Consider the following 17,362-nt stretch of genomic DNA (forward strand, 5'->3'; position numbering starts at 1 on the left):
TCTTCCACTCAGGACCGCCAAAATCCCCCCAAACACACCCAAAACCCCCAAATCTCCCACTCAGGATCCCCAAAATCCCCCCAAAACCCCCCCAGACCCCCAAATCTCCCATTTAGGACCCCCCAAATCCCCCCAAAACCCCCAAATCTCCCATTTAGGATCCCCCAAATCCCCCCAGATCCCCAAATCTTCCACTCAGGACCCCCCAAACCCGCCCCAGACACCCCAAATCCCCTACCTGGGACCCTCTAGGATCCCCCAGACCCCCTATAACGCCCAAATCTCCCACTTAGGACCCCCAAAACTCCCCCAGACTCCCCCAAATCTCCAACTTAGGATCCTCCAGGAGACCCCAGACCCCCCAAAACCTCCCTAAAACCCTCCCCTGACACCCCAAATCTCCCACTTGGGACACTCAAATCCCCCCAGAACCCCCAAAATCTCCCACTTGGGACCCCCCAAAACCCTCAAATCTCCCATTTAGGACCCCCCAAACCCCCCCAGACCCCCAAATCTCCTATTTAGGACCTCCAAATCCCCCCAAACACCCCCAAATCCCCCCAAAACCCCCAAATCTCCCACTCAGGACCCCCCAGACCCCCCCTAACCCCTTGTCTTTCCCCCCCCAGCAGCACCCGGGCCCCTGAAGCCGGCGATGCCCCAGGCCCATGGCTGCCCTTAGGATGGCCCCGGCCAGGCTCACACTTGGGACCCCCCAAATCACCCCAAAACCCCCAAATCTTCCACTTGGGACCCCCCAAAACCCCCAAATCTTCCACTTGGGACCCCCCAAATCCCCCCAGACACCCCATATCTCCCACTTGAGCCCCTCCAAATCGCCCCACATCCCCAAAATCTCCCACTTGGGACCCGCCAAAACCCCCAAAATCTCCCACTTGGGACCCCCAAAATCCTCCCAAAACCCCCAAAATCTCCCACTTGGGACCCCCCAAACCCCCCCAGAGCCCCTCAAATCTCCCACTTAGGACCCTCCAGGAGACTCTAAAACACCCCCAGACCCCCAAAATCTCCCACTTAGGATCCCCCAAACCCCCCCAGAGCCCAAATCTTCCACTTGGGACCCCCCCAAGCCACCCCAAAACCCCACCCCAGACCCCCAAATCTTCCACTTGGGACCCTCCAGGAGACCCCAGACCCCCAAAATCTCCCACTTGGGACCCTCCAGGAGACCCTAGACTCCCCAAACCCCCAAATCTCCCACTCTGGACCCCAAAATCCCCCCAAAACTCCCAAATCTCAGACTCAGGATCCCCAAAATCCCCCCAAAGCCCCCAAATCTCCCACTCAGGATCCCCAAAATCCCCCCAAAGCCCCCAAATCTCCCATTTGGGACCCCCAAACCCCCCCAAAACCCCCAAATCTCCCATTTAGGACCCCAAAATCCCCCCAAACCCCCCCAAAACCCCCAATCTCCCACTCAGGACCCCAAAATCCCCCCAAACACCCCCAAAACCCCCAAATCTCTCCCTTAGGATGCCAAAATCCCCCCAAATCTCCCACTTAAGACCCCCCCAAAACCCCCAAATCTCCCTCTTAGGATGCCCAAACCCTCTGACAGAACCCCAAATCTTCCACTCAGGACCCCCAAAATCCCCCTAAACCCCCTCAAAACCTCCAAATCTCCCCCTTAGGACCCCCAAATCCCCCCAAAACCCCCAAAACTCCCACTCAGGACCCCCCAAATCCCCCTCAAAACCCCCAAATCTCCCCCTTAGGATCCCCAAAATCCCCCCAAAACCCCCAAATCTCCCATTTAGGACCCCAAAATCCCCCCAAACACCCCCAAAACCCCCAAATCTCCCCCTCAGGACCCCCAAAATCCCCCCAAAATCCCCCCAGACCCCCCCTAACCCCCTGTTTCCCCCCCCAGCAGCACCCGGGCCCCTGAAGTTGGCGATGCCCCAGGCCCATGGCTGCCCTTAGGATGGCCCCGGCCTTGGGACCCCCCAAAAGCTCCAAATCTCCCACTCAGGACCCCAAAATCCCCCCAAATCTCCCACTCAGGACCCCCAAAATCCCTCCAAACACCCCCAAATCTCCCATTTAGGACCTCCCAAATCCCCCTCAAAACCCCCAAATCTCCCACTCAGGACCCCCAAAATCCCCCTAAACCCCCCCAGACCCCCAAATCTCCCATTTAGGACCCCAAAATCCCCCCAAACCCCCCCAAAACCCCAAATCTCCACCTTAGGACCCCCAAATCCCCCCAAAACCCCCAGATCTCCCTGTTAGGATCCCCAAACCCTCTTACAGACCCCCAAATCTCCCATTTAGGACCCCAAAATCTCCCCCAAAACCCCCCCAGACCCCCAAATCTCCCATTTAGGACCCCAAAATCCCCCCAAAACCCCCAAATCTCCCCCTCAGGACCCCCAAAATCCCCCCAAAATCCCCCCAGACCCCCCCCTAACCCCCTGTTTTCCCCCCCAGCAGCACCCGGGCCCCTGAAGCCGGCGATGCCCCAGGCCCATGGCTGCCCTTAGGATGGCCCCGGCCTTGGGACCCCCCAAAACCCCCAAATCTCCCACTCAGGACCCCAAAATCCCCCCAAATCTCCCACTTAGGACCCCCAAACCCCCCCCAAAACCCCCAAATCTCCCATTTAGGACCCCCAAAATCCCCCCAAAGCCCCCAAATCTCCCACTTGGGACCCCCAAAATCCCCCCAGACCCCCCCTAACCCCCTGTCTCTCCCCCCCAGCAGCACCCGGGCCCCTGAAGCCGGCGATGCCCCAGGCCCATGGCTGCCCTTAGGATGGCCCCGGCGCCGCCCCCCGTCCTGCTCCTGCTGGGGGCGCTGGGGGCGCTCCTGGCCGGGGGCGCCGTGCCCGGGGCGGGGGGCAGCAGCCAGGGCACGCCCTGCCCGGCCGCCTGCACCTGCAGCAACCAGGCCAGCCGGGTGATCTGCACCAGGAGGGAGCTGCTGGAGGTGCCGCAGAGCATCTCGGTCAACACGCGCTACCTGAACCTGCAGGAGAACCACATCCAGGTGAGGGAAACAAAGGGTTAATGATGGAAAATATTGGGAATATTTGGAATGGTTTTAGAGAAAAAGTCACTGGGACACATTGGGGAGGAAAGGGTTAATTTCATGGTCCTGCAGGAGAACCACAGCCAGGTGAGAAAGGGTTAAATCTGTAAAATATTCAGAATATTTGGGATATTTTCAGAGAAAAATCACCAGGACACACTGGGGAGGAAAGGGTTAATTTTTTTAAAAAATTGGAATATTTGGAATAATTTTAGAGAAATTTCACTGAGAGACACTGGGGGAGGAAAGGGTTAATTCCTAAAATTATTGGGAATATTTGGGATATATTTAGAATTAAAAATCACCGGGACACACTGGGGGAGGAAAGGGTTAATTCTGTGAAATATTGGGAATATTTGGAATAATTTTAGAGTAAAAAATCGCTAGGACACATTGGGGAGGAAAGGGTTAATTTCATGGCCTGAACCTGCAGGAGAACCACAGCCAGGTGGGGGAAACAAAGGGTTAATTCTATAAAATACTGGGAATATTTGGGATGGTTTTAGGAGAAAAAAGTCACTGGGACACATTGGGGAGGAAAGGGTTAATTCCTAAAAATATTTGGAATATTCGGAATAATTTTAGAAGAAAAAGTCACAGGAACATGGGGAGGAAAGGGTTAATTCCTTAAAATCTTTGGAATATTTGGGATAATTTTTGAGAAATTTCACCAGGAAACATTGGGGGAGGAAAGGGTTAATTTTTAAAAAAAGTTGGAATATCTGGAATAATTTTGGAAGGAAAAGTCACCGAGACACACTGGGGGAGGAAAGAGTTAATTCCTAAAAATATTTGGAATATTCTGAATAATTTTAGAAGAAAAAGTCATAGGGACATGGGGAGGAAAGGGTTAATTTCCTCGCCTGACCCTGCAGGAGAACCACAGCCAGGTGGGGAAAACAAAGGGTTAAATCTGGGAGAGATCTGGGATATTTGGAATGGTTTTAGGAAGAAAAAAGTCACTGGGACACATTGGGGAGGAAAGGGTTAATTCCTAAAAATATTGGGAATATTTGGGATATTTTCAGAGAAATATCACCAGGACACACTGGGGAGGAAGGGGTTAATTCTGTAAAATATTCTGAATATTTGGGATATTTTTGGAATAAAAAGTCACCGGGACACATTGGGGGAGGAAAGGGTTAATTTCCTTACCTGAACCTGCAGGAGAACCACAGCCAGGTGGGGAAAACAAAGGGTTAAATCTGGGAGAGATCTGGGGTATTTGGAATGGTTTTAGGAGAAAAAAGTCACTGGGACACATTGGGGAGGAAAGGGTTAATTTCCTTACCTGACCCTGCAGGAGAACCACATCCAGGTGGGGGAAAGAAAGGGTTAAATCTGGGAGAGATCTGGGATATTTGGGATGGTTTTAGGAGAAAAAAGTCACTGGGACACATTGGGGAGGAAAGGGTTAATTCTGTAAAATATTGGGAATATTTGGGATATTTTTAGAATTAAAAAACCACCGGGGCACACTGGGGAGGAAAGGGTTAATTCTGTAAAATATTCTGAATATTTGGGATATTTATGGAATAAAAAGTCACCGGGACACATTGGGGGAGGAAAGGGTTAATTTCCTTACCTGAACCTGCAAGAGAACCACATCCAGGTGAGGAAAGGGTTAAATCTGGGAGAGATCTGGGAAATTTTTAATGGTTTTAGGAGAAAAAAGTCACTGGGACACATTGGGGAGGAAAGGGTTAATTCCTAAAAATATTTGGAATATTCTGAATAATTTTAGAAGAAAAAGTCACAGGAACATGGGGAGGAAAGGGTTAATTCCTAAAAATATTTGGAATATTCTGAATAATTTTAGAAGAAAAAGTCACAGGAACATGGGGAGGAAAGGGTTAATTCCTAAAAATATTTGGAATATTCTGAATAATTTTAGAAGAAAAAGTCATAGGGACATGGGGAGGAAAGGGTTAATTTCCTTGCCTGAACCTGCAGGAGAACCACAGCCAGGTGGGGGAAACAAAGGGTTAAATCTGGGAGAGATCTGGGATATTTGGAATGGTTTTAGGAGAAAAAAGTCACTGGGACACATTGGGGAGGAAAGGGTTAATTCCTAAAAATATTCGGAATATTTGGAATATTTTTAGAAGGAAAAGTCACCAGGACACACTGGGGAGGAAAGGGTTAATTCCTAAAAATATTGGGAATATTTGGGATATTTTTGGAATAAAATTCACTGGGACACATTGGGGAGGAAAGGGTTAATTTTGTAAAATATTGGGAATATTCGGAATAATTTTAGACAAAATTCACCAGGACACATTGGGGAGGAAAGGGTTAATTCTGTAAAATATTGGGAATATTTGGGAATATTTTTGGAATTAAAAATTCATTGGGACACACTGGGGGAGGAAAGGGTTAATTCTATGAAATACTCGGAATATTTGGTAAAATATTGGGAATATTTGGAATATTTTTAGAGAAAAATCACCAGGACACACAGGGGAGGAAAGGGTTAATTTGATAAAATAGTGGGAATATTTGGGAATATTTTTAGAATTAAAAATCAAAATATTGGGAATATTTTTAGAATTAAAATTTACTAGGAGACACTGGGGAGGAAAGGGTTAATTCTGTAAAATATTCAGAATATTCGGAATAATTTTAGAATTTAAAATTAAAATATTGGGAATATTTGGAATATTTTCAGAGACAATTCACCAGGACACACCGGGGGAGGAAAGGGTTAATTCTGTAAAATATTGGGAATATTTTTAGAATTAAAAATCAAAATATTGGGAATATTCGGAATATTTTTGGAATAAAAATTCACCTGGACACACTGGGGAGGAAAGGGTTAATTCCTAAAATTATTCCCAATATATTTCAAATTTTAAATATTCTTCCTTTTTTTATTATTGTTCCAATATTTGAATTTTTTTTACGTTTTTGAAACCTATATTTGAATATTTTTGCATTTTTTAAATTAATATTTGAATATTTTTACATTTTAAAAATTTATATTGTAATATTTTTGCATTTTTGCGTTTTAATTTTTTAAAGATATTTTACTTTTTCTGTATTTTTAATTTTTTCTCAAATTTTTTAATGGTGTTGGGGTTGAAATTTTGAAAATTCTTCTTAATATTTTTATATTCCTCTATTTTAAAAAATTCGATATTTTGAATTTTTTAATATTTTTAATATTTTAAATTTTTAGAATATTTTCTAATATTTTTATATTTCTGTCTTTTTAAAAAAATTTTTGATATGCTGATTTGAAACAATTTTTCATATTCCTTTTATTCAAAATATTTTAATATTTTGCATATTCCAATTATTCAAAATATTTTAATATTTTTCATTTCAAAGGCATTTTTTGTCCCTTTTATCTTTTAATATTTTGAATATTGAAATGAATTCTTTTAAATTTTTTTTAAATTTAAATTTTTTTTCCATTTTTTAAATTTTGGTGTCGAATATTTTTAATTTTTTAATAAATAATTTTTAATGGAATGTTTTTAAAATTAATTTAAAATATTTTTCAATGGGTGAGCTGATGGGGGGGAAAGGGTTAATTAAAATTTGTAATAAATGTAATAATTTTATTATTGTTAATATTTTATTATTTTTGATATTTTTAATATCTTATATATTTTAAATCTGATTAAAATTTAATACCTTGACATTTTTGCATATTTATATTTTATATTTCTTTATTTTAAATATTTGTAAATATTTTAAACATTTTTTATTCTTAAAATATTCCTAATATTTTTAATATTTTTAATATTTTTCCCATTTCACATCTTTTAAATCTTATTAATGTTTTAATACCTTTATATTTTTATATTTTTACATTTCTTTTAAATATATTTTTAACATTTCTTTAAAAATTCTTCAAATATTTTCAATATTTTGAACATTTTAAATTTTTTAAAATATTCCTAATATTTAAATATTTTTCTATTTCTCTGTTTAAAAAAAATTTCAATTTTTCTGATATTTTTTCTATTTTTTAAATAATTTCAATATTTTGAATATTTTAAATAATTTTAATGTTCTTCCTCTTCTTAATATTTGAATATTTTGACATTTTTCTATTTTAAAACGTTGGAATAATTTAAATATTTTTTGTATTTTAAAAATTCTTTCTTTAAGATTTTTGATTGTAAAAATTTTTGCCTTTTGAAATATATTTTGAATTTTCTTAATATTTTGAATTTTCTTAATATTCTTCATGTTTTAGCATTTGTAAGAATTTTCTATTTTTGTATCTCTAAATTGAAAATATTTTGAATATTTTGGTATTTTTTCTACTTCTATTTGGAATATTTTTCATCTTTTTATTTGGATCTTTTAAAACTTTTTTATTATTTTTAATATTCTCCATATTTTTTAATATTCTTAATGTTTTAAGGGTTTTAAGAGTTTTGTATTTTGGTATTTTTAAATTGAAAATAATTTTAATATTTTGATTTTTCACACTTTTAATATTTTTAATATTATTTTAGTATTTTAATTTTTTAAATGTTTTTAATACTCTTAAAAGTACTTTTAAAATATATTTTAAAATTTTAAATTATTTTAAAACTTAAAATATTTTTACTTTAAAAGTATTTTGAATATTTTAATATCTTTATTATTTTATTGCTTTTCGTATTTTAACTTTTTTTTCAATTCAAAATTTATTTAAATTAAAGAATTTAAATATTTCCTAATATTTAATGCTTTGAGATTTGTTTAAAATTTGTTTCTTTTGAACAGAAATAAATGAAATTTTCTTTTTTTTCCCTGAAGAAATATTGAAAGGTTTTACAGGAAACAGTTCAAGGAGTTAAAAACCATCCTGAAGTATTTAAGTCGGTCCTAAAGTATTTAAGTCTGTCCTAAACTCCGTGCTAAAGTAATCAAGTTCATCCTAAAGTATTTAAATCTGTGCTAAAATAGGAATTAAAGTTGGTCCTAAAGTTTTAAAGTTGGTCCTAAAGTATTAAAGACCATCCTAAAGTATTAAACTCGGTTTTAAAGTATTCAAGTCTGTGCTAAAGTATTAATTAAAGTCGGTCCTAAAATATTAAAGTCAGTCCTAAACTCCATCCTGAAGTATTAAAGACCATCCTAAAGTATTAAAGTCGGTTTTAAAGTATTCAAGTCTGTGCTAAAGTATTAATTAAAGTTGGTCTTAAAGTATTAAAATCTGTGCTAAAGTATTAATTAAAGTCGGTCTTAAAGTATTAAAGTCAGTCCTAAACTCTGTGGTAAAGTATTAAACTCCATCCTGAAGTATTAAAGTTGGTCCTAAAGTATTAAAGACCATCCTAAAGTATTAAAGTCGGTTTTAAAGTATTTAAGTCTGTGCTAAAGTATTAATTAAAGTCGGTCCTAAATTATTATAGTCAGTCCTAAACTCCATCCTGAAGTATTAAAGTTGGTCCTAAAGTATTAAAGACCATCCTAAAGTATTAAAGTCAGTTTTAAAGTATTTAAGTCTGTGCTAAAGTATTAATTAAAGTTGGTCCTAAAATATTAAAGTCTGTGCTAAAGTATTAATTAAAGTCCGTCCTAAAGCATTAAAGTTAGTCCTATGGTATTAAAGTCCGTCCTAAAGTATTAAAGTCGGTGCTAAAGTATTAATTGAAGTGAGTCCTGAAGTATTAAAGTCTGTGCTAAAGTGTTAATTAAAGTCCATCCTAAAGTATTAAAGTCCATCCTAAAGTATTACAGTTGGTCCTAAAGTATTAAAGTCTGTGCTAAAGTATTAATTAAAGTTGGTCCTAAAGTATTACCGTCTGTGCTAGAGTATTAATTAAAGTCAGTCCTAAAATATTAAAGTCAGTCCTAAACTCCATCCTGAAGTATTAAAGTTGGTCCTAAAGTATTAAAGACCATCCTGAAGTATTAAAATCAGTGCTAAAGTATTAATTAAAGTCAGTCCTAAACTCCGTGCTAAAGTATTAAAGTTGGTCCTAAAGTATTAAAGACCATCCTAAAGTATTAGAGTCGGTTTTAAAGTATTTAAGTCTGTGCTAAAGTATTAATTAAAGTCGGTCCTAAAGCATTAAAGTTGGTCCTAAAGTATTAATTAAAGTCGGTCCTATAATATTAAAGTCAGTCCTAAACTCCGTGCTAAAGTATTAAACTCCATCCTGAAGTATTAAAGTTAGTCCTAAAGTATTAAAGACCATCCTAAAGTATTAAAGTTGGTTTTAAAGTATTCAAATCTGTGCTAAAGTATTAATTAAAGTCGGTCTTAAAGTATTAAAGTCAGTCCTAAACTCCGTGGTAAAGTATTATACTCCATCCTGAAGTATTAAAGTTGGTCCTAAAGTATTAAAGACCATCCTAAAGTATTAAAGACGGTTTTAAAGTATTTAAGTCTGTGCTAAAGTATTAATTAAAGTCGATCCTAAAATATTAAAATCAGTCCTAAATTCCATACTAAAGTATTAAACTCCACCCTGAAGTATTAAAGTCCATCCTAAAGTATTAAAGTCTGTGCTAAATTATTAAAGTCAGGCCTAAAGTATTAAAGTATTAATGTTCATGGTAAAATATTAAAGCCTGTGCTAAAGTCCATGCTAAACTATTAATGTTTTAAAGTCTGTGCTGAAGTGTTAAAGTCTCTCCTAAGGTATTAAAGTCTGTCCTAAACTCCGTGCTAAAGTATTCATTAAATTCTGTGCTAACGTCTTAAAATCTGTGCTAAAGTCCGTGCTAGGGTATGAATTCATGTCCATGTTTAAATCTGTGCCAGAGGATTAAAATCCATGCTGGAGTATTAATTAAAGTCTGGGCTAAAGTCTTAAAGTCTGAACTAAAATGTTGAAGTCTGTCCTGAAGTAATAAAGTTGTTGCAAAGCTATTAAAATCCATGCTAAAGTCCGTGCTGAAGTATTCATTAAACGCTGTGCTAAAACATTAAAGGCCGTGCTGAAGTATTAAATTCCGGGGTAAAGTCTGTGCTAAAGTATTAAAGTCCACGCTGAAGTATTAAAATCCATCCTAAAGAATTAAAGTTCATGCTAAAGTCTGTGCTAAAGTATTAATTAAATTCTGTGCTAAGGTATTAAAATCCATGCTGAAGTATTAAAGTCTGTGCTAAAGTATCAAATACACACTGAAACATTCAAGTCGGTGCTAAAGTCTGTGCTGAAGTATTAATTTAAGTCTGTGCTTTAATTTAAGTCCGTGCTGAATTATTAAAGTCCACGCTACGGTATTAATTAAAGTCTGTGTTGAAGTCCTTACTAAAATATTAAAGCCTGTTCTAAAGTCCATCCTAAGATATTAAAGTCCATGCTAAAGTATTAAATTCTGTGCTAGAGTATTAAAGTCCGTGCTAAAGTATTAAAGTCCGTGCTAAAGTATTACAGCATTAAAGTCCGTGCTGAAGTCCACGCTAAAGTATTAATTAAAGCCTGGGCTAAGTTATTAAAATCTGTGCTAAGTTATTAAAGTTGGTGCTGAAGCATTAAAGTCTGGCTGCAGTATTAATTAAAGTCCGTGCTAAAGTAAATGATTAAAGTCCATGCTACAGCATTAAATTCCACGCTGAAGTATTAAGGTCCATGCCTAAGGTATAAAAGTCTGGGCTAAGGTCTGGGCTAAAGTATTAAAGTCCACACTAAAATATTAAACTCTGTGCTTAAGCCTGTCCTAAAGTACTAAAGTCCACGCTACAGCATTAATTACAGTCTGTGCTAAAATCCATGCTAAAGTATTAAAATTCGTGCTAAAGTATGAAAGTCTGTGCTAAAGTCCATGTTAAAGTATTAAAATCCGTGCTAAAGTATGAAAGTCTGTGCTAAAGTCCGTGCTAAAATATTAAAATCTGTGCTAAAGTATTAAAGTCCATGCTACAGTATTAATTAAAGTCTGTACTAAAATCCATGCTAAAGTATTCAAAACCGTGCTAAAGTATGAAAGTCCGTGCTAAAGTCCACGTTAAAGTATTAAAATCCATGTTAAAGTATTAAAACCCGTGCTGAAGTATGAAAGTCTGTGCTAAAGTCCACGTTAAAGTATTAAAATATGTGCTGAAGTCTGCGCTAAGGTATTAAAGTCCGTGTAAAGTCTGTGCTAAAATGTTAAAGTCCACGCTGAAGTATTACATTCTGTGCTAAAGCATTAATTAAATTCTGTGCTAAGGTATTAAAATCCATGCTAAAGTATTAAAATCCGTGCTAAAATATTAAAGTCCTTGCCAAAGTATTAAAATCCATGCTAAAGTCTGTGTAAAGTCCGTTCTAAGGTATTAAAGTCTGTCCTAAAGTCCGTGCTAAAATATTAAAGTCTGTGCTAAGGTATTAAAGTCCATGCTGCAGTATTAATTAAAGTTTGTGCTAAAATCCATGCTAAAGTATTAAAGTCCATGCTAAAATATGAAGGTCTGTGCTAAAGTCCACGTTAAAGTATTAAAATCCATGTTAAAGTATTAAAACCCATGCTGAAGTATGAAAGTCTGTGCTAAAGTCCACGTTAAAGTCTTAAAATCTGTGCTGAAGTCTGCGCTAAGGTATTAAAGTCCGTGTAAAGTCTGTGCTAAAATGTTAAAGTCCACGCTGAAGTATTACAGTCTGTGCTAAAGCATTAATTCAATTCTGTGCTAAGGTATTAAAATCCATGCTAAAGTATTAAAATCCGTGCTAAAATATTAAAGTCCTTGCCAAAGTATTAAAATCCATGCTAAAGTCTGTGTAAAGTCCGTTCTAAGGTATTAAATTCTGTGCTAAAGTCCGTGCTAAAATATGAAAATCTGTGTTAAGGTATTAAAGTCCATGCTACAGCATTAATTACAGTCTGTACTAAAGTCCACACTAAGGTATTAAAATCCATGCTGGAGTATTAAAGTCTGTGCTAAAGCCCATGCTAAAATATTAAAGTCTGTGCTAAAATATTAAAATCCGTGCTACAGTATTAATTAAAGTCCGTGCTAAAATCCATGCTGAAGTATTAAAATCCATGCTGAAGTATGAAAGTCTGTGCTAAAGTCCACACTAAAATATTAAAGTCCGTGTAAAGTCTGTGTAAAGTCCGTGCTGAAGTATTAAAGTCCGTGCTAAACTCTGTGCTAAAATATTAAAGTCCGTCCTAAGGTATTAAAGTCTATGCTACAGTATTAATTAAAGTCTGTGCTAAAGTCCACGCTAAGGTATTAAAATCCGTGCTAAAGTATTAAAATCCATGCTGAAATCTGTGCTAAAATATTAAAGTCCGTGTAAAATCTGTGTAAAGTCCATGCTGAAGTATTAAAGTCCGTGCTAAACTCTGTGCTAAAATATTAAAGTCCGTCCTAAGGTATTAAAGTCTATGCTACAGTATTAATTAAAGTCTGTGCTAAAATCCATGCTAAAGTATTAAAATCTGTGCTAAAGTATAAAGTCCGTTCTAAAGTCCACACTAAAATATTAAAGTCCATGTAAAGTCCATGCTAAAGTATTAAAGTCTGTGCTAAATTCTGTGCTAAAATATTAAAATCCATGCTAAGGTATTCAAGTCCACACTAGAGTATTAATTAAAGTGTGTGCTAAAGTCCACGCTAAGGTATTAAAATCCGTGCTAAAGTATTAAAATCCGTGCTGAAGTCTGCGCTAAGGTATTAAAGTCCATGTAAAGTCCATGCTGAAGTATTAAAGTCTGTCCTAAAGTCCGTGCTAAAATATTAAAGTCCGTGCTAAGGTATTGAAGTATCAAAGCTGTGCTGAAGTATTAAAGTCCATCCTAAATATTAAAGTCGGTGCTAAAGTCCATCCTAAATATTAAAGTCAGTGCTAAAGTTGGTGCTAAAATATTAAAGTCCATGCCAAAGTATTAAAGTCCGTGCTAAAGTATCAAAGTCCGTGCCACAGGTATTAAAATGTGTCTGCAGTAATAAATTATTTATTATTAATTTATTAGTATTAATATTATGGAAACTTCTTCACAAGAAAATACTTCTTTGGTGCTTCTCGTTAATTAGAGTTAGAAAAGGAACCAAGCTTTGGTTCTCATAATTATAATTACCAGACCAACCAATCTTTGGTGCTTCTCCTTAATTAAAATTACCAACCCAACCAATCCTTGGTGCTTCTCCTTAATTATAATAACAAACCAACCAATCTTTGGTTCTCCTTAATTATAATTACAAAATGAGCCAAGCCTTTGTTCTCCTTAATTAGAAAAGGAACCAACCTTTGATTCTCCTTAATTACGATTACCAAACCAGCCAATCATTGGTTCTCCTTAATTATAATAACAAAACAAGACAATCTTTGGTGGTTCTTCTTAATTAATATTACCAACCCAGCCAGTCTTTGGTGCTCCTCATTAATTAAAATTACCAGCCCAACCAATCATTGGTGCTTCTCCTTAATTATAATTAGCAAACCAACCAACCTTTGGTTCTCCTTAATTAAAATTACCAACCCAACCAATCCTTGGTGCTTCTCCTTAATTACGATTACCAACCCAGCCAATCCTTGGTGCTTCTCCTTAAGTATAATTAGCAAACCAACCAATCCTTGGTGCTTCTCCTTAATTAAAATTACCAAACCAACCAACCTTTGGTTCTCCTTAATTATAATAACAAAACAAGCCAATCTTTGGTGCTCCTCCTTAATTAAAATTACCGAACTGACCAATCTTTGGTTCTCCTTAGTTAAAATTAACTACCCAGCCAATCCTTGGTGGTTCTCCTTAATTAAAATTACCAACCCAACCAACCTTTGGTTGTCTTTAATTATAATTACAAAACAAGCCAATCTTTGTTGCTTCTCCTTAATTAAAATTACCAAACCAACCAATCCTTGGTGCTTCTCCTTAATTAAAATTACCAACCCAGCCAATCATTGGTGCTGCTCCTTAATTAAAATTATAAAATGAACCAATCTTCGCTGCTTCTCCTTAATTAAAATTACCAACCCAGCCAATCATTGGTGCTTCTCCTTAATTACGATTACCAAACCAACCAATCCTTGGTGCTTCTCCTTAATTATAATTAGCAAACCAACCAACCATTGGTTCTCCTTAATTATGATTACCAACCCAACCAACCATTGGTTCTCCTTAATTACGATTACCAACCCAACCAACCTTTGGTTCTCCTTAATTAAAACCACCAAACGAACCGATCCTCCCTGCTTCTCCCCGATTCCAATTACCAACCCGACTAATTACCTCCCTCCCCCCGCAGGTGATCCGCACCGACACCTTCAAGCACCTGCGCCACCTGGAGATCCTCCAGCTCAGCCGCAACCTGGTGCGCAAGGTGGAGGTGGGCGCCTTCAACGGGCTGCCCAACCTCAACACGCTGGAGCTCTTCGACAACCGCCTGACCACGGTGCCCACGCAGGCCTTCGAGTACCTGTCCAAGCTCCGCGAGCTCTGGCTGAGGAACAACCCCATCGAGAGCATCCCCAGCTACGCCTTCAACCGCGTGCCCTCGCTGCGCCGCCTCGACCTGGGCGAGCTCAAGCGCCTCGAGTACATCTCCGAGGCCGCCTTCGAGGGCTTGGTCAACCTGCGCTACCTCAACCTGGGCATGTGCAACCTCAAGGAGATCCCCAACCTGACGGCGCTGGTGAGGCTGGAGGAGCTGGAGCTGTCGGGGAACCGCCTGGGCCGGGTGCGGCCGGGTTCCTTCCAGGGTTTGGGCAGCCTGAGGAAGCTGTGGCTGATGCACGCGCGGGTGGCGGCGGTGGAGCGCAACGCCTTCGACGACCTGAAGGCGCTGGAGGAGTTAAACCTGGCTCACAACGACCTGGCCTCGCTGCCCCACGACCTTTTCGCGCCGCTGCACCGGCTGGAGCGGGTGCACCTGCACCACAACCCCTGGCGCTGCGACTGCGACGTGCTGTGGCTCAGCTGGTGGCTGCGCGAGACCGTGCCCAGCAACACCAGCTGCTGCGCCCGCTGCCACGCGCCGCCGGCGCTGCGCGGCCGCTACCTGGGCGAGCTGGAGCCCGGCCACTTCACCTGCTACGCGCCGGTCATCGTGGAGCCGCCGGCCGACCTCAACGTCACCGAGGGCATGGCGGCCGAGCTCAAGTGCCGCACGGGCACGGCCATGACGTCGGTCAACTGGCTGACGCCCAACGGGACGCTGATGACGCACGGCTCGTACCGCGTGCGGATCTCGGTGCTGCACGACGGCACGCTCAACTTCACCAACGTCACCGTGCAGGACACCGGCCAGTACACCTGCATGGTCACCAACGCCGCCGGCAACACCACGGCCACCGCCACGCTCAACGTCTCGGCCGCCGACGCCGCCGCCGCCGCGGCCCGCCGCAGCCGCCGCCACCGGCTACACCTACTTCACCACGGTCACCGTGGAGACCACCGAGGGCGCCGGCGGCGACGACCAAGCCCCTCAAACCCCCGCGGCGCCCACGGCGGCCGGTTGGGAACCGGCCGGCGCCTCCACGGCCGCCCCGGCCACGCGCGCCACCGGCAAACCCTTCACCGTGCCCATCACGGCGGCGGCGGCCGGCGCGGCGGCCGGGGGAGGTCTCCAAGATTTGGACGACGTCTTGAAGACCACCAAGATCATCATCGGTTGCTTCGTGGCCATCACCTTCATGGCCGCCGTCATGCTGGTGGCCTTCTACAAGCTCCGCAAGCAGCACCAGCGCCACAAGCACCGCGGCGGCCCCGCGCGCGCCGTGGAGATCGTCAACGTCGAGGACGAGCTCGGAGGTCCCGCCGGGGGCGGCGGAGGAGGGGGAGGACCCGGCGGCGGCGGCGGGACGGGCGGGGACAACCGGTTGGCGTTGCCGGCGTTGGAGAGGGAGCACCTGGACAGGTACGCGGCGTTGGCCGCCCACTACGGGGGCCCGGCGGCGGCGCTGGGCTGCGGGAAGACGCCGCTGCTCAACTCGGTGCACGAGCCGCTGCTCTTCAAGAGCCCCTCCAAGGAGAACGTGCAGGAGACGCAGATCTGAGATTTTGGGGGGAGGGAGGGGTTGGAATGAAGCCCCGCCCCTCGAGAAGCTCCACCCCTCCACACCCAACCCTGAAAAATCCAGGCGGGAAAAAGAATTTTTGGGGAGAAGAGGAGAAAAGAAAACGGAAAAAAAATGGGAAAATTAAAAAAAAGTGGGGGAGACTCTGGGGGAGTTGGGGGATGGAGGTGGAAATGGGGAGATGGTGAGGAAATGGGGGGAAACACCCCAAAAGTGTGGGGGAAAGTCTTAAAAAATGTGTGGAAAAAGTGGTGGAAAGGAAGGGGAAAAAAACCCCAAAATGTGGGGGGAAAGCCCTAAAAAAAATGGGGGGGAGATGCTGGAAAGAATGGGGGGAATCTCCAAAAAATTTGGGGAGACGGTGAGAAAAGGTGGGGGAGATTCTGTAAAATGTGAGGGAGACCCCAAAAAAATTTGGGGGAGACTCCTTAAAAAAAACTGGGGGAAACTCCAACAAAATGTGGAGGAAAATCCCCAAAAAATGTGGGGGAGACTCCTAAAAACTGGAGGGGGAAATCCAAAAAAATGTGGGGGAGATGCCGGGAAAAAAATGGGGGAAACTCCTAAAACATGGGGATGAAGATCCTGAAAAATGCGGGGGAATCTCTTAAAAAATTTGGAGGAAAATCACCCAAAATGTTGAGGGAAATCACCAAAAATTGGGAGGGAAATTCCTAAAAAATGTGGAGGAAAACCCCAAAAATGAATGGGAAAATCACCAAATAGTGTGGGAAAATATTGTTGGAAAAGAGGGGGGAAAAACCCAAAAATGTGGAGGAAAACTCGTAAAAAAATCTGGGGGAGACGGTGAGAAATGTGGGGGAAGCGCCCCCCCAAAAATGGGGGGAAAGTCCTAAAAAATGGGGGAAAATCCCCCAAAAAATGTGGGAGAAATGCTGTGAAAAATTCTGGAGGAAATCACAAAAAATATGAGGGGAACCCTAAAAAATGTGAGGGAAAGGGTGGGAAAATACAGAGGAAAATCCCTGAAGAAATGTGGGAAATCACCCCAAAAAATACAGGAGAAAATCCCCCCCCAAAATTTGGGGGAAACCCTAAAAAAATGGGAAAAAACCCTAAAAAAAGGGGGAGGAAGCCCCTAAAAAATGTGGAGAACCCTAAAAAAATTACGGAGAAACCCTAAAAATGTGGGGGAACCCCCCCGAAAAAAATTTAGGGGAACCCCCCAAAAATTTTGGGGAGCCCCCCCGGACCTGCGGACCTGAAGGAAACCCCAAAAACTTGGGGACCCCCCCACCCCTAAATCGGTGTCGGATGAGACGGAAAACCCCAAAAATGGGGGGGGACCCCCCCAAAAATAGGGGGGGACACCCCCAATCCCCCGAACTGCGGACTTGGAGATGAAGACCCCCAAAATGGGGGGCGGAACCCCCCAAAAATGGGGGTTG

The 17,362-nt window shown here is 41.3% G+C and overlaps 1 protein-coding gene across 1 annotated transcript; it reads left to right on the forward strand.

The window, feature by feature from the left end:
• Nucleotides 1-2,775: 2,775 nt before the first annotated feature.
• On the forward strand, nucleotides 2,776-16,102 carry LOC311164749 (leucine-rich repeat-containing protein 4B-like; the record flags this gene model as incomplete). Its single annotated transcript, XM_084224327.1, is given in 3 exon segments — nucleotides 2,776-3,009; nucleotides 14,183-15,283; nucleotides 15,285-16,102. Coding segments are annotated over 3 exon segments (1,983 nt in total). The 3' UTR covers nucleotides 15,933-16,102.
• Between the last annotated feature and the right edge of the window lie 1,260 nt (nucleotides 16,103-17,362).

Source organism: Fringilla coelebs (genome assembly GCF_963513975.1).
Source record: "Fringilla coelebs genome assembly, chromosome: 36".
NCBI lineage: Eukaryota > Metazoa > Chordata > Aves > Passeriformes > Fringillidae > Fringilla > Fringilla coelebs.